Genomic DNA, 21,943 nt, shown 5'->3' with positions numbered 1-21,943 from the left:
ATTATGCTGGCTGCTTTGCCAAGGCAGCGAGAGGTAAAGACAGAGTCCATGGAGGGGAGGCTGGTTTCCATGATGCACTGGGCTGTGTCCACAACTCTCTGCAGTCTCTTGCGGTCCCAGGCAAGTTGTATGGTGCATTGATAAAAGTTGGTGAGTGTCAAGGGGGACATGCTAAATTTCTTTAGCCTCCTGAGGAAGTAGAGACACTGGTGAGCTTTCTTGGCTGTGACATCTACGTGGTTGGACTAGGACAGGCTATTGGTGATGTTCACTCCAAGGAACTTGAAGCTCTCAACCTCAGCACTTTTGATGTAGACAGGTACATGTGCACTACCCCCTTTCCTGAAGTCAGTGATCAGCTCTTTTGTTTAGTTGACATTGAGGGAAAGGTTGTTGTCATGACACCATTCCACTAAGCTCCCTCTCTCCATCCTGTACTCCGACTCATCACTATTTGAGATACAGCCTACTAAGGTGGTATCACCTGCGAACTTGTAGATGGAGTTAGAGCAGAATCTGGCCACGCAGTTGAGTATATAGGGAGTAGAGTAGAGGAGAGGGCTGAGGGCGCAGCCTTGTGAGGCGACAGCGTTGAGAATAATCATGCTTCATGGAACAGGAGTGCAAATATTTGTAAAAGTATTTTCCACGCCAAAGCTAATCAAGGTTGTAGGAACAACCACAGATGTTTCAAACGGAATATGCAAAGAATCTCACTGTCAACCTTTAAGACCGTAGGGTTTCTTGGAATTAGTAGATAAACTGTCTCGCTTACAAACCTAGAACCCAGGTTCTTTGCTGTATCGTCAGATGGAGAAATGAATAGGAAGCAGAAATATTACAGCCAGTGTTTAAACATCCTGTAAAAATAACCACAGCCTGTAGAAAATTGGCCTGTTCCACTAAACAATCTAATCACGGCTGATCAACCACTTCAGCACCTGCACTCCATTCCTGGTTTCTCCCCATAACTGTTGATCCATTTAGCATTCAACAATGTGTCCAAAAAGGCAGATAAGATATTTTGGTCTCCACTACCTTCAATGGTAGAGTTTCCACAGATTCACCACACTGAAGAATTTCTTCAGATATCAGTTCTAAATGGCATACCCCAAGGTTGTGGCCTCAGGTTCAGGCCTGCTCAACCATCAGGAACATGCTCCCTGCATCTAGTTTGTCTGGTCCTATTAGAATTTTATAGGTTTCTATGAGAGAGTGGAAAACACAACACTGAAGCAGGTCCCTTTGGCCCCCTAAGTTTGTGCCCATTTACTCTAAACCTACCCTAAACCATTTTATTCTCCCCAAAATCCCATCAACTTCCCCCCACCCCCCAGCATCTACCGTTCACCTACACACTTGGAGCAATTTAAGTGGCTAATTAACCTACAAACGCATACATGTTTGGGACATCAGAAGGAACTGGAGCACCCAAGGGAAACCCATACAGTCACAGGGAGAATGTGCAAAGTCCACACAGAAAGCAGCAGAAGTCAGATTGAACCAGGGTCCCTGGAGCTGTGAGGCAGCAGCCCTTCCGCTGTGCCAGCCTTTCATTCTTCTAAAGTCCAGCGAGGATAGTCCCAGTAAACCCAAGCTGTTCTCACAGATCCAACTTGCTATCCCAGGAATCATCCACTGATCCTTCAATGTACTCCCTTTGTAGCAAGGACATTCTACTTCAGTGTGAGACAAAAACTGCATGTAAAACTCCAGGTAGGGTCTCACTAAGACCCTGACACCTAAAGTAAGATATCTTTGCTCCCGCACTCAAAACTTCTTGTAAAGAAGGCCAAAATACCATTTGCATTCCTACCTTCTTGCTGTACTTGAATGCTTGTTTTAAGTAATTGGTGCGCAAGGACACCTGGGTTTTATAGCGCTAACCCCTTTCTCAATCTATCGCTAATACAGGCTTTATGTTTTTAGAACCTAACCTATATCCACCTTACACTGCATCTGCCACAAATTTGCCTGCTCACCCAACTTTTCTAAATCAGACTGGAGTTCTTTGCACCCTTCTCACAGCTCGTGTTCCCCTGCTCTCAAGCTGTGTCATTCACATCTTTTGCGTAGAGTGTTCTGGGGGCAGCCCGCAAGTGTCGCCACATATCCGGCGCCAACATAGCATGCTCACAACTTCCTAACCCGTATGTCTTTGGAATGTGGGAGGAAACCAGAGCACCTGGAGGAAACCCACGCAGACACAGGGAGAACCTTACAGACAGCAGCCCGAATTAAACCCAGGTCGCTGGTGCTGTAATACCATTATGCTAACCACTACATTATGTCTCCTCTTTGGATCTAGCTATCCCCAATTTCCTTTCTAAACTTACAAATGAAGGCCTCTACTAAATGACTTAAGTCTGGGGTGCACAACTTGCATGCATATGAATGTGGAATTTAACGCAAGCCCAATCACTGCACAACTATTCTTTCTCCAAAAAAGCTGGCCTCAACTTCAAGAAGTTATCATGCTTTAAACTCCAAAAAGGACACTTTAATCTCTTAAGAACTAATTCCCAAAATAAGTGCTGAACTGATTAAACTACTGAATTACTTCACTTCTGTGTTAGTTAATTTGCAAATAAATCTGCAAATGAATGATTAGCCAATGCATTTTAGTCCATCAATATAGTACACTGCACCTTCAGGAAGGAGAGTGGAGAATGATTAGATTGTCCCTAGACTTATGATGAATTCTGTACAGTCCATCTCCAAAATACTTTATCTATAAGGGTACCAGGTTTGAACTGCAAGAGACCTGACCTACTTAAGGTAATCAAAAACAAAAAAATACTCTTGCCGAGAAATTTAGGCCATTAACAAAATTAACCTACTTGCTTTGCAACACGAAGACACATCTTAGACAAATTCTATCACTCTCAGTTTAGATAATCATAGCTGTTTTCAACCAATCTCAAAAAGCAAATGAAACTGTCAATTATCTTATTTGCTGTGTTTGCTATCTTGACAAGCACAACATTAGAAGAAATTGGAAGAAAAATAAACTCATTTTAAAAAATAATGAGTTTAACCTGGATCACATGCAATGTCCCACGTTTCCAGAACTCTACCATTGGCCATTTGCAATTTTTTCCCGTCCACTACTAATTGCTGTTTGTTTTTGGGGAAACTTGGGGGAATGGGATACTCTGTGAACAGGCATAGACTTGTGAAGTAAATGACTTCTTTATATGTCATGAGAAAAAAAATATATACACACACATTATGCATGTTAATTAGTTTATTTTAGTAATGGGAATAAAACTTTAAAGTTTTAAACAGACTTGTATATAGACAGAATTTTTAAGTTTGGTTTTAATTTTATGGAATAAACTGTGAGCCATCCTATTTCATTGCAATAATCATGAGCTGCCTTTTCTTAACAAATGCCATTATTATCTATTTGATTATCAACATTAAAAGCTAAATTAGGTGGATTGTGCTTGAAAATAAGCAGAAAAAGCCTTCAAAATTAATCACGTTATCAGGATTCTAAATCTGCCAAAGAGAAGCAAGTAGCAACCCCAAATCCTCCATCCTTAAACACAAGGCATGCAGAGCAGAAGCATTTTGTAGGCACACAACAGCAAATATCTGCACAAGAACATTTTAAATTGCCAATAGCACAATTTATAACAATTATTTTAGTTTGAGATACCTTGTGCACTTTTCTAAATCTGTCCTACCTTTGGGTCATGCACAAATGTTTGCCCTTTGGTTCCAGGAGGGAAGTCACCAGTACAAATGTACTTTAAGCACTCAATTATAGTCTGTAACACAAAAACAAAATTGAATGTATGTAAAGAAAATAAACATGATCCTGTTACATTAAATTCTGTATCATGAAACTTGTTCAAAAACTCAAAATACTTTCAATAAATTAGTACAAAACAGATAGTCCTGTGATAATTGATAAGAGGACATCTTAGAATAACTACACTTTCATTTCTCTGTTGAAATCAAAAGCCTGTAAATTGTGTTGAAACAACTTTATTGCATTATCTCATCTTAATTATCACTGTTTTGATATTCATGATGGTGAACCACCGAAGGAAAACGGTGGTTCACAGGAGTGCTGGTGCTGTATTGGAAAAGATCTGATCTAGTTCCAAGCTTCCAATTTCCAAACTCAACTAACCATTGAATTGACTGAGTGATTCCCACAGTCTGTCCAAAGACTCCAGGAATCTCTGAAAACCTCTTCTGCCTCCATCCAACTGCAGTCTCTTTTTCCATCTGGGCACCACCACCTCCCAACAGTTACTGCCTCCCCTTTTATTCCCAAAACAGCTGTCATCACCTCTTGCTCTGTAACGTAGCTCCAATATTTTTTCTGACTTGAAGTCCAGGATCTCCAAGAATTAAGCTGTTTTTAAATACTGAAGTGAATAGTTAAACTTGATTCACAGTAGACCTTATCAGAAGTTTCCAATTACCTTTGGAGGATCATGCTAAATAAATTCCTAGATAAATAAAGATTAAACTCATGATCCAAAGCAGATTTCAAACATAAAACCAAAACTCTGAATGCAGAGCAAATCCTTTCTACTGTTGTCCTACTTTAATAAACACTATTTACACAGAAATGAAAAATAGATTGCAGGAAGCTGTTGAGTAAAATAGCAACACCAAAGTGTAATAAAACAGCATAATTTTCATCATTAATCTGACAGTCATCTTATACTCTTCAGGGCAAGAGATACCATATTTCCTTAAGACATAGAAGGAGTCTATTTAGCCCACTGAGTTAGTGCCAGCTCTCAGAGCATTGGCATTCTGCCACAAACTTTCCCTACAATCTACTTCCCCATATCCATCAAAAATGAATACCGAGCCACTCCCCACCTTCACATTGGTAAGTGAGACCACCAGGCTGTGCTCCTTCTCCCTGCATACAAACAGAAGCTGAAACGGGAGGATCCAGTACAGAAAGTCGTATAGTGCTGGTCTGAGGAAACAGATGAGCTTCTGCGCGACTGCTTTGAGTCAGTGGACTGGTCCATGTTCAAAGACTCAGCTGCCAGCCTAGATAAGCACCATCACTGACTTTATCAGTAAGTGCGTTGAGGACTGTGTACCAAAGAGGACAATACGGGTGTTCCCAAACCAGAAACCACGGAGGAACCGGGAGATCCACTTCCTACTGAAGTCCAGGACTGCAGCGTTATCAGGTGACCCTGACCTTTACAAGAAATCGAGATACAACCTCCATGACATGAAGCTATCAGAGATGGCAAGAGACAATATCAGTCCAAAATCGAGTCCCAGACCAGCCATCAGTTGTGGCAGGGCTTACATGCTATAACGGGCTACAAAACGAAGTCAGGCAGCATCGTAGACAACGGCGCATCCCCTACCAGTGAGCTTAATGCATTCCATGCAATGCTTCAAACACAAGGGGATTGGTATGTCACCACCCACCCCAACAGCCTCCAACGAACCTGAACCCATGGTCACCGTTGAGGACTGATCTTAGTCTTCTGGAGAGTAAACCCGCAGAAAGCATTAGCCCGGATAGTGTCCCTGCCTGTGTCCTCAGATCCTGTGCTGAGCAGCTGGCGGGATATTTGTAGACACTTTTAACCTCTCCCTGCTTCAATCTGAGGTTCCCACCTGTTTTAAGAAGACCACTATCATCCTGGTACCTAAGAAAAACAAGGTAATGTTCCTTAATGACTACTGTCCAGTGGCTCTGACATCCACCATCATGAAGTGCTTCGAGAGGCTGGTTATGGCACACATCAACTCCAACCTCCAAGAAAACTTTGACCCACTGCAGTTCGCCTACCACTGACGCCATCTCCCTGACACTGCACTCATATCTGGAGCATCTAGACAGTAAAGATACCGACATTAGACTATTGACTACAGATCCACCTTCAACACGATAATTCCAAGCTAACTCTGAGACCTGGGACTCAACACCTCCCTCTGCAACTGAATCCTTGACTTCCTGACCAACAGACCACAATCAGTAAGGATAGGCAGCAACACATCCAGCATGATTATTCTCAACACTGGTGCCCCACAAGGCTGCGTCTTCAGTCCCCTACTCTAGTCCCTGTATGCTCATGACTGTGTGGCCAGATTCTGTTCTAACTCCATCTACAAGTTTGCAGATGATACCACCGTATTGGGCCGTATCTCAAATAATGATGTCAGAGTACAGGAGGGAGATAGAGAGCTTAATGACATGGTGTCATGACAACAACCTTTCCCTCAATGTCAGCAAAACAGAAGAGCTGGTCATTGACTTCAAGAGGGGGGCGGTGCACATGCTCCTGTCTACATCAATGGTGCTGAGGTTGAGATGGTTGAGAGCTTCAAGTTCCTAGGAGTGGACATCACTAATAAATAGCCTGTCCTGGTCCAACCACGTAGACGCCATGGCCAAGAACACTCACCAGCGCCTATACTTCTTCAGGAGACTAAAGAAATTTATCATGTCCCCCTTGATACTCACCAACTTTTATCGATGCACCATAGAAAGCATTCTATCTGGATGCATCACGGCTTGGTATGGCAACTGCTCTGCCAAGGACCGCAAGAAACTGCAGAGAGTTGTGGACACAGCTCAGCACATCACAGAAACCAGCCTCCCCTCCATAGACTCTGTCTACACTTCTCTCTGCTTCAGTAAAGCAGCCAGCATAATCAAAGACCCCACCCACCCAGGTCACTCCCTCTTCTCCCCTCTCCCATCAGATAGAAGATTCAAGAACTTGAAAGCACATATCACCAGGCTCAAGGACAGCTTCTATCCCACTGTTATAAGACTATTGCACGGTTCCCTAGTACGATAAGATGGACTCTTGACCTCACAATCTACCTCGTTATGACTTTGCACCTTATTGTCTACCTGCACTGCACCTTCTCTGTAGCTGTGACACTTTACTCTGCATTCTGTACTGTTTTACCCTCTACTAGCTCAAAGCACTGTGTAATGAATTGATCTGTATGAGCGGTATGCAAGACAGGTTTTTCACTGTACCTTGGTACAACTGACAATAATAAACTAATTCCAATTGTTACGAACCAGCAACAAAAGAAACATACTGAGTCATGATTCAGTGTTAAAAACTATTTTATTAATCACTACTTATGATAATAAGAAAAATAAAAGTAAAAATGTTAGTATGTTAGAAGTAAAAATGTTAAACCTTGAACATTAACCCCAAAAATTAAACTCTTCATGTTTGTGTGGCAAAGTCCCAAACTCCAAGTCCAGGAATGGTTCTTAAAGTTCAGTTCAGGAAGCCATAAGGTGAAACATGAGCAAAGGCTTCTTCAACAACCACCGTTGTCTGAAGATAAGACGTAGATGTAGAGAACATAGGGAGAGTACTTATGAAGTTCAAATGTTCCACGATGGAACCCAAACGACACTTCAGTGTTTACTCAGTAGTGACTTCCTCACCCCGAAAAGCATCCAACTCGTGGTTGTCCACACAAATACCTGTTTCCTTCTACAGGTCAGCAACAAAGTGAACTCCACCGGATTACTTCCACTTTCCATACGTGGATTGCAGTGACAGACACAGTTATTGTTTCTCATCCATCGATAGAGAAACTAGCAGCCTGGTGTCTCTCTCCCTTTCTCTCTCTCTCCCTCTCTCTCTTCGACTGACCTCTTCAACAACGTCATTATGTCCTTTATCTTCTGTTGACGTAAGCATGCCACACACACTACTAACTCTATCTTAAAGGGACATTCACTGAGTCTGTAACACAATATTTACAGCAACTTCCACCTCCCACCCCCACCACCCCAGATTTTACCCCTCACATACACACGAGGGGAAATTCGGGGAAATTTACAGTGGCAATTAACCTACAAACCCACACTTCTTTGGAATGTGAGAGGAAACCAGAGCACCTGGGAGAAATGCATACTGTCACAGGGAGAATGTTCAAACTCCACACAGACATCACCAGAGCTCAGGATTGAACCTGGGGCAATGGTTCTGTGAGGCACCAGTTCTACCAATGGGAGCATTTTCTACTTCGTGGGTAACTTAAGGCAGGTCTGTCAATAAGTCCAGCTTTCTCTGATCTACAATCACGATCTACATTCCTCTGTTCTCAATACAAAATGCCACTCTCTTTATTTTTTTCTATCTTCACATCTGTTATTCCTATTAGCTAAATGGCACTTTCTACATGATGGTACTGTGCCATAATGTTATTTCCATGTCCAGAGAACCATACAGCACAAAACAGGCCCTTCGGCCTACCATGTTGTGCCATCCATCAAACCACCCTCACACTATCTAACCCTTTCCTCCCTCATATCCCTCTATCTCACATTCCTCCATATGCCTATCCAACAAACTCTTGAACCTGTCCAATGTATCTGCCTCCACCACTGCCCCAGGCAGTGCATTCCATGCACCAACCACTCTCTGGGTGAAAAACCTCCCCCTGACATCTCCCCTGAACCTCCCACCCATAACCTTAAAGCCATGCCCTCTCGTCTTGAGCATTGGTGCCCTGGGAAGGAGGTGCTGGCTGTCTACTCTATCTATTCCTCTCAAAATTTTATATACCTCTACTTCCTCCTTTCCAGTGAATAAAGCCCTAGCACCTTAAACCTCTCCTCATATTCCATACGCTCTAATCCAGGCAGCATCCTGGTAAATCTCCTCTGCACCCTCTCCAACGCCTCCACATCCCTCCTATAATGCGGCGACCAAAACTGAACACAGTACTCTAAGTGTGGTCTAACCAGAGTTTTGTAAAGCTGCATCATCACTTCGCGGCTCTTAAACTCAATCCCACGATTTATGAAAGCTAACATCCCATAGGCCTTCTTAACTGCTCTTTCCACCTGTGAGACAACTTTCAGTGAACTGTGAATATGAACCCCCAGATCCCTCTGCTCCTCTACACTGCCAAGTACCTTGCCATTTACCCTGTACTCTGCCCTGGAGTTTGTCCTTCCAAAGTGTACCACCTCACACTTCTCTGGATTGAACTCCATCTGCCACTTGTCAGCCCAGCTCTGCATCCTATCAATATCCCTCTGTAAGTTCTGACAGCCCTCCACACTATCCACAACACCGCCGATCTTAGTATCGTCCGCAAACTTATTAACCCACCCTTCCACCCCCTCATCTAAGTCATCTATAAATATCACAAAAAGTAGAGGTCCCAGAACCGATCCCTGCGGGACACCACTAGTCACTGCCCTCCAGTCTGAGGGCACTCCTTCCACCACAACCCTCTGCTTTCTACAGGCAAGCCAATTCCTAATCCACACAGCCAAGCTTCCCTGGATCCCTTGGCCTCTGACCTTCTGAAGAAGCCTACCATGAGGAACCTTATCAAACGCCTTACTAAAATCCATATAGACCACATCCACCGCACTACCCTCATCAATCTTCCTCGTCACCTCCTCAAAGAACTCTATCAGGCTTGTGAGTCAAGATCTTTCCTTCACAAATCCATGCTGTCTCATCAGTATGCGAGATCATTGACCTGAAGCATCAAAGGTTTCTCTTGCCATAGATGCTGCATGGCGTATTTGCTGTTTCCGGTATTTTCTACTTGTTTGTGGGGAATGTAGTTATTAGAAAGCAGACAAAAATTGTTTTCTACTACTAAATCTTGGCTTGATTTCAATCCATTCTACAGGTGATCACTTATTTTAATCATTTAGTCTGTCCCTTACAGTTTTTTTTGAATAGTTAAAGATTTTCTTTACTTTATCTGTTATGTAGTCATTCTGAATATGACAGAAAATGAATAAAACAATGCACAAAGGTAACCACAATTTAGGGTCAAATGAAGGCACACTGCAAGGATCCCTTTCAGTCTATGTATAGCTAAGTTGCAAATGTAGAACTCACCGTTTTTCCTGCGCCATTTGGTCCGACCAGAACAGTTAATGGAGTATTGAAGGTGATAATTTGTTTATTTTTGTCATCTATTCCAAAACTCCTCACACCCTGAATACTCATCTTCTCAATTTTGGACATCTTTGCAGGTCTTCAATCGCTCCCAATCTAATAAAGAGAAGAAATCATTTTCAGTTAAGCACATTTAGGAGTCTTAATTCCCAGCCCACATTCATTTTATTAACCATCCACAGATGGGTAGGTGATGGCTGACAGGACACATAGGTGGGTGGTTTGTGTCTTTTGATTCTTCTACCGCATCCATGGCAGGCACGGTAGTGTAGCAGTTAGCGTAATAACGCTTTACAGCGCCAGAGACCCAGGTTCAATTCCGGCCACTGTCTGTAAGGAGTTTGTACCTTCTCCCCGTGTCTGCATGGGTTTCCTCCAGGTGCTCCAGTTTCCTCCCACATTCCAAAGACATATGGGTTAGGAAGTTTTAGGCATGCTATGTTGGTACCGGAAGTGTGGCAACACTTGTGGGCTGCCCCCAGAACACTCTACGCAAAAGATGTATTTCACTGTGTGTTTCGATATACATGTGACTAATAAAGATCTTATCTTATACGCAGTGCTCCCAGTGAACGGACTCAAGGTTCTCAATAACACCCCGAAAGCCTTCTCCGTACAAGTCAGTCAGGATCCTGCATTTCTTCATGGAGGATTTGAGCACAACCTTGAATCTTTTCTTCTGTCTGCCTGGTACTCACTTCCCATGGCAGAGTTCGAAATAAAGTACATGTTTCAGGAGTCTGGTGTTATGCATGTGACTGGTGAGATGTAGCTAATTCAGTGCAACTGGGGCTACAATACTGGGGATGTTGGCCTGGGAGAGGTCATTGACATGGTTGCTTGTCCCTCCTGCAAGTTTGGAGGATTCTGCAGAGACAGCATTCCTGTTATTTCCTTAGTGACTTGAGATGCATACTGCACGAACACCATCACCAAAGCCTTTCAGTCTGTTATCCCTCAATGTTAACTGTATGAACAGGGTGATTCAGAAGTTAACAGTCATCTTATAAAAGTGCCTGGTAGTTTGGATGCTCCACAATCATCCTGGGATGCAAGTGGGAAAGTGTAAAATGTAATTCCCACTTTCCCCAGTCAGCTGCAGAAAAATAATGGCCTTGGGGTGGAGCAGCTCACCTCACTTTTTTTCTTAGCGTGTCCTAGAGTTGTATAGCACGGAAACAGGCCCTTCGGCCCAACTGATCCTTGCTGACCAAGATTCCCATCTAAGCTCGTCCTATTTGCCCATATCCCTCCAAACCCATGTATGTACCTGTCCAACTGTCTTTTAAAAGTTGTTGTTGTACCTGTCTCAACCATTTCCTCTGGCATTCCACATATGGACCACCCTCTGTATAAAAGCAATCCCCCTAAAGATCCTATTAAATCTCTCCCCTCTCACCTTAAACCTATGCCCTCTAGTTCTGGACTCCCCAACCTTGGGAAAAAGACTGAGTGCATTCACCCTATCGATGCTCCTTACGATTTTATACACCTCTATAAGATCACCCCTCAGTCTCCTACAGTACAAGGAAAAATGTCCTAGCCTGTCCAACCTCTCTCTATAACTCAGTCCCTCAAGCTCTGGCAACATCCTTGTAAACCTTTACTGCACTCTTTCTGGTTTAATAACATCTTTCCTATAGCAGGGTGACCAAATCTGAACACAATACTCCAAATGCAGCCTCACCAACGTTTTGCACAACCACACCATGACCTCCCAACTTCAATACTCAATGCCCTGACTGATGGAGGCCAGCGTGCCAAAAGCCTTCTTCACCACCCTGTCCACTCAAGACTCCACTTTTGGGAAACCATGTACCTGAACTCCAAGGTCCCTCTGTTCTACAACACTCCCCAGTGCCCTACCGTTCACTGTGAAATGACTATGGTGAAATCAAGGAAACCTTTTTGATTTCAAGCACAAGTTCCTTCTAGCACCAGGAACTCTTAGGTTTACTCCAGTTGAAATAAAACTGTACTGTATGTGATAACTTCAGCACAATGACTCATTTCACAGCTGTGGATTCCAGAGTTAAAATGAGCAGTTCACAGGGGGCTTTTCACAATTTGCGCCAGTGTCATAGAATTCATTGCAGAGTGCAGCATCTTAACAATTAAGTCACTCTAAAAATTACCCCTTCTCAAACACAAATATAGGTCACCCTACGGAGCAGACAAGAGACTGCAGATGCTGGAATCTGAAGCGACAAACAATCTGCTGGAGGAACTGAGCAGGTCGAGCAGCATCTGTGGAGGAGGATCAGATCATTCTAAGTCTGAACTGAAAACACCAAGTTTGAAAGTGAACTCTAAGAATTAAACTAAATTATATTCAGCAACTGAGTTTGTTGGAGAAGCAGGAAGAAGAGGGCATTCAATGTTATTGCATATCAGCTATTACAGCGCCAGCGATCAGGGTTCGATTCCCGTCGCTGTCTGTAAGGAGTTTGTACGTTCTCCCGTGTCTGCGTGGGTTTCCTCCGAGTGCTCCGGTTTCCTCCCACATTGGAAAGATGTATGGGTAGGTTAATTGGGTTTAAAAAAAATGGGCGGCGCAGACTCATTGGACGGGAAGGGCCTGTTATCACACTGTAAATAAAATTTTAAAAAAAGAATATTAAGTGTATAGTGAATGTGGAAATTGAGAGTGGGTGTATGAACCTCAATACTGTAAGGATAAAATGAACTTAAAAACAACATATTAACACATCTCTTCTTAATGCCAAAGCATTTAATATTTAGTAACATTGAACTATAATCACTGCTTTATTTATACAAATTTACCTGCATTATACAAGAGTATGTGACATCCCTGGACATAGAGGAATGTTGAGAGTTGGATAAAGAGAAAAAAGCATATGGCAGGTATAGAGATGGGGGAGGCCCATCAAGTGCATAAAAAGTGTAGGGAGTCACTTACAAAGGAAATTAGGAAGGCAAAGAGGGGTCATGAAATACCACTGGCTGACAGGGTTAAGGTAAATTCAAATGCGTTTTATAAGTGTATTAAGGACAAAAGAATAAACAGGGAAAGAGTAGGTTCAGAGACAACAAGAGCAACCTGTGTGTGAAGCCAGAAGGTATACGCGAGATCTTAAAATAAGTACTTCTCATCAGTATTCACAAAGAAACAGATTCTCAGTTGGAGAACTCAGCGAGGGGGAGGTGAAATTCTAGTGCAAGTCTCCATAAATAAAGAGGAGGTACTCGATGCCTTGGCAGGCTTGAAGGTGGATAAATTCCTCAGTGTCGAATGAGATTTATCCTAGGCTGCTATGGGAGATAAGAGATTGCTGAGGCTCTGGCTAAGATATTTACATCTTGACTGGCCACAAATGAGGTACCAGATGGCTGGAGGACAGCAAATGTGGTCTCCCTTTCCAAGCAAGGAAAAGTTTGTCAATTAAGGACCTGTGAGCCTAACATCAGTAGTAGGGATGGAAAAAAATTGAAAGACAGGATTAATGACTACTTGGAAAGGAACAGACTAGTCAGACACAGCCAGTGTGGCTTTGTCAAGGGCAGAACTTATTTGACCCATCTGATTGATTTTTTTGAGAAGGTAACAAAGTGTGTTGATGAGGGCAGAGCCGCAGATGTAGTTTACATGGACCTCAGTAAAGCCTTTGACAAGGTCCTACACGGGAGAATGATCCAAAAGGTTAGGGCCCATGGGATTCAGGACAAGTTCGTTAATTGGATCCAAAATTGGCCTGGCAATAGGAGACAGAGGGTGATGTAGAGGACTGTTTTTGCCATTGGATGCCTGTGACTAGTGGTGTTCCAGAGATCGGTGCTGGGGCACTTGCTGTTTGTAATATATGTGAATGACTTGGATGTGGATATAGATGGCATGATCAGTTAGTTTGCAAGTTACGCTAAGATTGATCGAGTTGTTGACAGTGTGAAGAGTAGTCCAATGCTACAGGGTTATATCAATGCGATGGTGAAATGGACTGAGAAATGGCAGATGCAATTTAATCCTGATAAATGTGAGGTGATACATTTTGGGAGCACTAATGAAGCCAGAACATATACCATGAATGGTGACGTCCTAGGGAGTATTGAGGAACAGGGGACTTTGGTATGCGAATCCAAAGACCCTTGAAGATGGCAGTGCAAGTAGGTAACATGGTTAAGATAGCATATGGGATGTTGGCCTTCATTAGTGTTATAAAACACTGGTTAGACCTCAGCTGAAGAACTGCATGCAGTTCTGGTCACCATGCAATAGGAAAGATGTGGTGGGGCTGGAGAGGATGCAGAGGAGATTCACCAGGACATTGCCTAGAATGCAGCGTTTCAGTTACGAGGAGAGACTGGGTCTGTTCTCCCTGGAGTGGAGGAAGTTAAGGGCACATGACTGAAGTATATAAAATTAGGAGAGGCATAGATAGGGCAGACTGCAGGAATCTTTTCCCCTTTTAAGAGGTAAATATAACATATATGGAGGGCAGGCATGGTAGTGTAGCGGTTAGCGTAATGCTTTACAGCGCCAGCGACCTGGGTTCAAATCCGGCTGCTGTCTGTAAGGAGCTCGCACGTTCTCCCCGTGTCTGGGTGGGTTTCCTCCAGGTGCTCCAGTTTCCTCCCATATTCCAAAGACGTACAGGTTAGGAAGTTGTGGACATGCTATGTTGGCGCCGGAAGCACGGCGACACTTGCGGACTTCCCCCAGAACACTCTACGCAAAAGATGCATTTCACTGTGTGTTTCGATGTACATGTGACTAATAAAGATATCTTATCCTATATATGCAGGGTAAGGAGTAAGAGATTTAGAGGGGATCACCCAGAGAGTGATGAGTACCTGGGATGCACTGCCTGAGAGACTGGTGGCAGCAGAGCTGCTGACAGCATTTAAGAGGTGTCTAGATGAGCATTTGAATCACCTAAGCCTTAAAGGGTACAGGCCAAGTGCTGGAAGATGGCATTAATACAAATGGGAGCCCACCGGCCAGTGTGGAATGGTGGGCTGAATGGCCTGTGTCCATGCTGTATGACTCTATAAATGAATCACTGCACTTGAAAAAGGTGTAACTGGGAGTCTTCTGAACACTGAAAATGATCCATCAAAAATAAAGAATGCAATAAAAAGCTACTGTTCTCAGTATTCCTGTTAAAATATTCATCACAAGCAATTCTTATGCACACAAAGAAATTGTTCACTTTTATAGTAAGATTAGCAACTTCCTGTCATGCAAAAAAAATAAGTAAAATTTCTTACCAAATTCTTGTGAAAATTTTGATTGGGAACAGGGGCTTTAACATTAAAATATGCAGATGAGAGAAAGCTACAAAGTGCAGCTAATAGTAAAGAGGATTGTAGCAGATATCAGCTGGTTGTGAAGAGACATATATATCACTGAACAGGGCTAAGTGTTGCACTTTGGAAAGTAAATGATGAACCGATATGAACATAGACTAAAAAGTGGATCAGAAATAAACACCTTGGGCCACACATATGAATCCACAAAAGCAACTGTAAAAAAGCACATTGAAGATAGACAGAGAATAGGAAAGGAAGAGTTATGCCAAATCTTTCAATTCACTGATTAGACCCAAGCTGAGAACCTAAACACCAGAACTCACAGGCACAGCTTGGCCAGAGACAGTAAGGTGCAATACTAAGATCTGCCCAACAAAAGCCTGCTCACCAGCACTCAGTTTGGGTTTGGCCAGGACCAATCAGATTGAGGTCTCATTCTACTTTTGGACCAAGCTGGATGAACGATTGTCCTTGACCTTTAACTAAGTGTGGCACCAAGACATCCTTGCAAAACTGAAGTTACAGGGGACTGAGGAGGAAACTTGCCAGAATGATACAATTTGTGGTTGTTGGATGCCAATCACCTCATCCCGAGTGCAAAACTGCAAGAATTCCTCAGGGCAGTGTTATGGGCCCAATTATCTTTAAAGCAAAAAAAAACTATGAATGCTGTAATTTATTTTTTATTCATTCTTGGGATGTGGGCTTCACAAGCTGAGCCAGCATTTAATTCTCCATCCCTAAAACATGCAATAAAAAAACGGAATGCTGGAAATACTCAGCAGGTCAGGCAGCATCCAGGGAGAGAAAACCAGAATGAAATGTTTCAGGTCAGTGACTAATGAAGTCATCAACCTGAAACGTCGACACTGTTTCCCTTTCCACAGATGGTGCACCTTACCTGCTGAGTATTTCCAGCATTCTGTTTTTATTCCAGCCATCCTCAGCTGCTTCCTCTCATAAGGTTAAAAGTAGATACTTGCTGGTGAATCAGCCCATGCCTACATACAGCAAACTCAAACGATATTCAGGCATGGGATGACATAATCACACTTTACACAAGTGACAGATGAATACTATTTTCTACCAAGAAAAAGTCTATTCAACTCTTCCTGACATTTAACAACATTACTACCGAAAACCCCATTAACATTAACAGGGGATGCATCAGAACTGCAATTATTTGCAGAAAATTCAGATTAGACCATATCACGGCTTGGTATGGCAACTGCTCTGCCCAAGACCACAAGAAATTGCAGCGAGTTGTGAAGGCAACTCAGTCCATCACGAAAACCAGCTTCCATGGACTCTGTCTACTCTTCCCACTGCCTTGTGAAAGCAGCCAACATAATCAAAGACCCCTTCCACTCCACATTCTCTCTTTTCCCCGCCTTCCATCGGGCAGAAGATACAAAAGCTTGAAAACACACACCACCAGGCTCAAGGACAGCTTCCATCCCACTGTTGTAAGACTCTTGAATGGACCTCTTGAACTCTGGACATCAGAATCTACCTTGTCATGGCCCTTGAACCTTATTGTCTATCTGCACTGCACTTTCTCTGTACCATAATACTACATTTTGCAGTGTTATTGCTTTCCCCATTGTACCACCTCGATGTACTTACGTTTTGAAATGATCTGTATGGATGGCATGCAAAAAACGTTTTTCACCGAATCTCAGTATATGTGACAATAGTAAAACATAACCAATTACCTCCACTGCAATTTTTTTTTGGCTGGGGTCTTTAATGGCAAATGTTGTCCTGATGACACCCTCACACACTCCCTCCATACCGGATACCCATTCAGGAAAGGGGAGAGAGAAATAACAGAGAATCTGAGGTGGCAGCACAAGGTGACGACTGGGTTAGATCAGACAGCAGAAAAAGAGTAAGCATGATGGAATGCCTGAATAAGCCCACCGCACCAACGAGGCACAGGAACAGTTGGTGAGACACGCTCCTGAGCCAATTGTTGGAGCTGAACTTTGCCCAAACCAGGTGTGAGAGACAGCAAAGCTGAAACACCACCGGTCAGCATCAAACGCCACCCCGTCACTCCCCATTCCTTGCTGAAGAGCAGCAGCTGGATCTCAACAGTAGCCACAACACCTTTGTCACCAGGACTAAAATGTTCATTAAAAAGTATACCAACTGCTCATGTAGTTTAATGTAGTTTCTCCCTTAGAAACAAAAATGCCTCCCAACTTTGTAAATTAAGATAAGGTACCTTTATTAGTCACACATACATCGAAACACAGAGTGAAATACATCTTTTTGCGTAGAGTGTTCTGGGGGGCAGCCCGCAAGTGTCGCCACACTGCCGGCACCAACATAGCATGCCCACAACTTCCTAACCCGTACACCTTTGGAATGTGGGAGGAAACCGGAGCACCCGGAGGAAACCCACGCAGACACGGGGAGAACGTACAAACTGCTTACAGACAGTGGCTGGAATTGAATTAGAGCTAGTTATGCAATTTTGTCTGTCTTGTCTTTAACTGAGTTGCATTTTTAAATGTTCATCCTGCCATTTAGGTAGCACCTAAGTATAGACCAAATATACTTTCAGACAGCACTTTTAACCATTTTTAAAATTAATTCCTTGACAAAATGTGGGTGTTGCTGGCAAGATCAATACCATCCTTTATTTGTCATCAATTTTGGGCACTTCAAGTGAACATGTGGGTCTGAAGTCATGTAGAGGCTGCAGCAGGCAAGGAAGAACTTAGTGGCTAGAGAAACAAAGGATTGCAGCTGCTGGAATCTAGAAAAAAAACAAGATGCTGGAGGAACTCAGTAGGTCAGGCAGCATCCGTGGAGAAAAGCAGATGGTCAAAGTTTCAGGTCAGGACCCTTCTTCAGAACTGAAGATAGGAAAGGGGGAAGCCCAATATATAGGGAGGAAAACAAAGCAGTGATAGGTGGACAAAAGAGGGGAGGCAGGGTGGGCACAAGGTGGTGATAGGTAGATGCAAGTAAGAGATAGTGAAAGGCAGATGCGAGGAAGGAGAACTTAGTGGCTGTCAAGCACTTTGGGGCAACTATATAAATGTGAATCATTTTTTTAATCAAAACATTGTTTGATGAGTGCAGACTGCCGACCATATTTCCCTACATACTAATAGTTTCACAACATAAGCAACAGGAACAGAAAGCCCCTCAAGCACACTCTGTCACCCAACAGCTGTACAAGATGTTGGTGAGACACCGCACACAGAGTATTGTGCGCAGTTCTAGTCACCTAGCAAAAGGAAGTATGTCATTATGCTGGAAAGGATACAAAAAATATTCAGAAGAATGTTCCTGGGACTGGGGTGCTCGAGTTATAAGGAGAGACTGGGACTGTCTTCCCTGCAGCGTAGGAGGCCGAGGGGTGACCTTACAGAGGTGTACAAAATCATGACGGCATAGATAAGGTGAATGGTTGCAGTGTTTCTCCCTCCCAGAGTAGGAAGTCTAAAACTAGAGGGCAAAGATTTAAGCTGAGAGGGGAAAGATTTAAAGGGGATCCAAAGGGCAAGTTTTTCCACACACAGGGTGGTGGGTTTATGGAACAAGCTGCCAGAAGCAGTGATGGAGGTAGGTACAACTGGAATATTTAAAAGACTTTTAGACATGTACATAGAAAGAAAGGGGTGAGAGGGATATGGGCCAAACACAAACAAATTGGACGAGCTCAGATGGTCACCTTGGTTGGCATGGACGAGTTGGGCCGAAGGGCCTGTTTCCATGGCTCTAAGATCATGCCGCAGCACCCCCTTCCCACAACCCTCTATTCTCTTGTACTTTAAACATTTGCAAATCTCTAAAGTCTGACAACAGTCTTTGACCTGCAACATTAACTCTGTTTCTCTTTCCACAGGTGCTGCCTGACCTGCTGAGTCCTTCCAGCATTTTCTGTTTCTAACTGACTGTGTGGGTAGGCACAGCTCAAACGACATCTATAAATTCACAGATTACACCATTGCTGTTGGCAGAATCTCAGATGGCGAATGAGGAGGCGTACAGGAGTGAGATAGATCGGCTGGTTGAGTGGTGTTGCAACAACAACCTCGCACTCAACGTCAAGGAAGACCAAGGAACTGATTGTGGACTTCAGGAAAGGGAAGTCGGGAGAACACACACCAGTCCTCATTTAAGGGTTAGCGGTAGAAAGGGTGAGCAGCTTCAAGTTCCTGGGTGTCAACATCTCAAAGGATCTATCTTGGGCCCAACACAGTGATGCAATCATGAAGAAGGCATGCCAGTGGCTCTACTTCATTAGGAGTTTGAGGAGATTTGGTATGTCACCAAAGACTTGCAAATTTCTACAGATGTACGGTGGAGATCATTCTGACTGGTTGCATCACAGCCTGGTATGGAGGTTCCAATGCACAGGATTGAAGGAGGCTGCAGAGGGTTGTAGACTCAGCCAGCTCCATCACGGACACAACCCTCCCGCCAGAGGGCATCGTCAAGAGACGGTGCCTCAAGAAGGTGGCATCCATCATTAAGGACCCTCACCATCCGGGACATGCCCTCTGTGTTACTACCATCGGGGAGGAGGTACAGGAGCCTGAAGACACACACTCAATGTTTCAGGAACAGTTTCTTCCCCTCCGCCATCAGATTTCTGAACAGTCCACAAACACTACCTTGTTATTCCTCTTTTGCACTATTTATTTATTTTTGTAACTTGTAGTAATTTTTATGACTTTATGCCACAAAACAACAAATTTCACAACATATCTCAGTGATAATAAATCAGATTCTGTTTCATGTTTCCAGCATCTGCAATTTTTTTTTTTGATTTTCGTTCCTTTGCCTTTAAAACACCTTCACAGCTCCTTGGAGTAGAGAATCCCAAAGATTTATAATACTCTGAGAGAAGAAAATTCTTATTTCCATATGAAATGGACAACCCTTTACTCTGAAACTCTGCCTTGTAGTTCTAGATAACTCCACTACGGGAAACAGCTTCTCAGAATCCAGGGAATTTGGATAGATTACAACCAATATATCCACTTCCTCTGGAACCACCATGCAAACCATCAAGTTCAGGGGTCCAATCAGCTTTTGGCGCCGTTACTTTGCTTGGTACTTTTTTTTCTACTTATAAAAAGCAGAAAAACTTAATTCCTCCCTTTGCCCCTTGGTTATTTTCACCACGTGACCACACATAAAAAGCAACTTTTCGCGCGTTCTGCATTTGGAGCCCAGAATGTGAAAGGCACCTACTTAACTGCGAGTTTATACTTTAAACAGGCCCTCTCAAAAGCCTACAACAAAAAGCTTCTCTTTAAAGCAACCAGGCAGCGGTTTGACCAGCTGTCAACAAATACTTATCAATTTCGACCTTAGGAAATATCCTTATATTTCAGTGCCTAAAGAAAATGACTCCATCTCTACAGCAGAAATATAAACTATGTTTCTTTATTGGGGTATGCGGGGCCTATGCCTAAATTAGCAGTTCCCGGTCAGACCTACAATTAAAAGTGAAAGTAAATAAAACATCAAAATATTGGTACTTGAAAATAAAATGAGGCCCTGAGTTTTGGTACAAAACGTGCGAAAAGCGGAATCACAGCGATCAGAGGAATTATCAGGGCCTGGGGTGGGCTAGATATAAAACGGAGTGGCGAAAGGCTGTGTGAGAAACATGAGGTGTGGGGAAAGGAAAGCCAAATGGCTCCAACTTACACCGGCAATGAGAGGCAAACTCCAGCCCTGATACAGCAATACTTCCTTCAATGGAACCCTGGCGCCAGCTGATACTGTTCAAACTGCTACACTCCCCGCACATGCGCCGCCCTCTCCTCAGACCCAGGAAAGAAGGCGGAACTTCCAGCCAGCCGGCACTGTCACTCAACGTGGAACCTCGGTCTGGGGATCCAGGATCCCGGAGCCTGTTTTACCGCTGTCCTGTGACTTCGTTCGTCTACGTTAGAATCCTTTACTGCGGCTCTGTTTTTACTTTTTCAATAGTTTTGTTGAATTGATCTCTTTGGAAAAGCGCACGAGAAATTAATCACACGTTTAAATCTTCTGAAAATGCGGGGTTTTTTGAGATATAAAATATTGTGCATTGACGAATATCCTCAGTCAGCTCGGTTTAGAACTGGAATGTTTCCTAATTTATATAGTACATCTTATTTATCACTTTAATTCCCGGGTAAACTGCAAAGATGCTTGCAAAACATACCGCACAGAAACTCGTCATTTAGTTATGTTCCAATCTAGATTCACTTAACTATTCCATTCTCTTTCATATGCTTATCCACTCTTGCACCAGAGAACCATACAGCACAAAACAGGCCCTTCGGCCCACCATGTTGTGCCGTCAATCAAACCACCCTCACACTATCTAACCCTTTCCTCCCTCATATCCCTCTATCTCACATTCCTCCATATGCCTATCCAACAAACTCTTGAACCTGTCCAATGTATCTGCCTCCACCACTGCCCCAGGCAGTGCATTCCATGCACCAACCACTCTCTGGGTGAAAAACCTCCCCCTGACATCTCCCCTGAACCTCCCACCCATAACCTTAAAGCCATGCCCTCTCGTCTTAAGCATTGGTGCCCTGGGAAGGAGGCGCTGACTGTCTATCTATTCCTCTCAATATTTTATATACCTCTATCATGTCTCCTCTCATCCTCCTCCTTTCCAGTGAATAAAGCCCTAGCACCTTAAGCCTTTGCTCATATTCCATACGCTCTAATCCAGGCAGCATCCTGGTAAATCTCCTCTGCACCCTCTCCAACGCCTCCACATCCCT

General features: G+C 43.4%; 1 protein-coding gene across 1 annotated transcript in view; it reads right to left on the bottom strand.

Moving 5' to 3' along the window:
• The window catches only part of rad50 (RAD50 homolog, double strand break repair protein), a 134,462-nt gene extending 113,490 nt beyond the window's left edge, over positions 1-20,972 (bottom strand). The window contains 3 exon segments of the mRNA XM_052014835.1: positions 3,693-3,776; positions 9,855-10,010; positions 20,865-20,972. Coding sequence (XP_051870795.1) covers positions 3,693-3,776; positions 9,855-9,983 — 213 coding nt within the window. The 5' untranslated portion in view covers positions 9,984-10,010; positions 20,865-20,972.
• Positions 20,973-21,943: the final 971 nt, after the last annotated feature.

This window comes from Pristis pectinata, chromosome 4 (genome assembly GCF_009764475.1).
Source record: "Pristis pectinata isolate sPriPec2 chromosome 4, sPriPec2.1.pri, whole genome shotgun sequence".
Classification (NCBI taxonomy): Eukaryota; Metazoa; Chordata; class Chondrichthyes; order Rhinopristiformes; family Pristidae; genus Pristis; species Pristis pectinata.
Note: the sequence above shows the minus strand (reverse complement) of the source record. Positions and strands in the feature narration are given on the sequence as shown.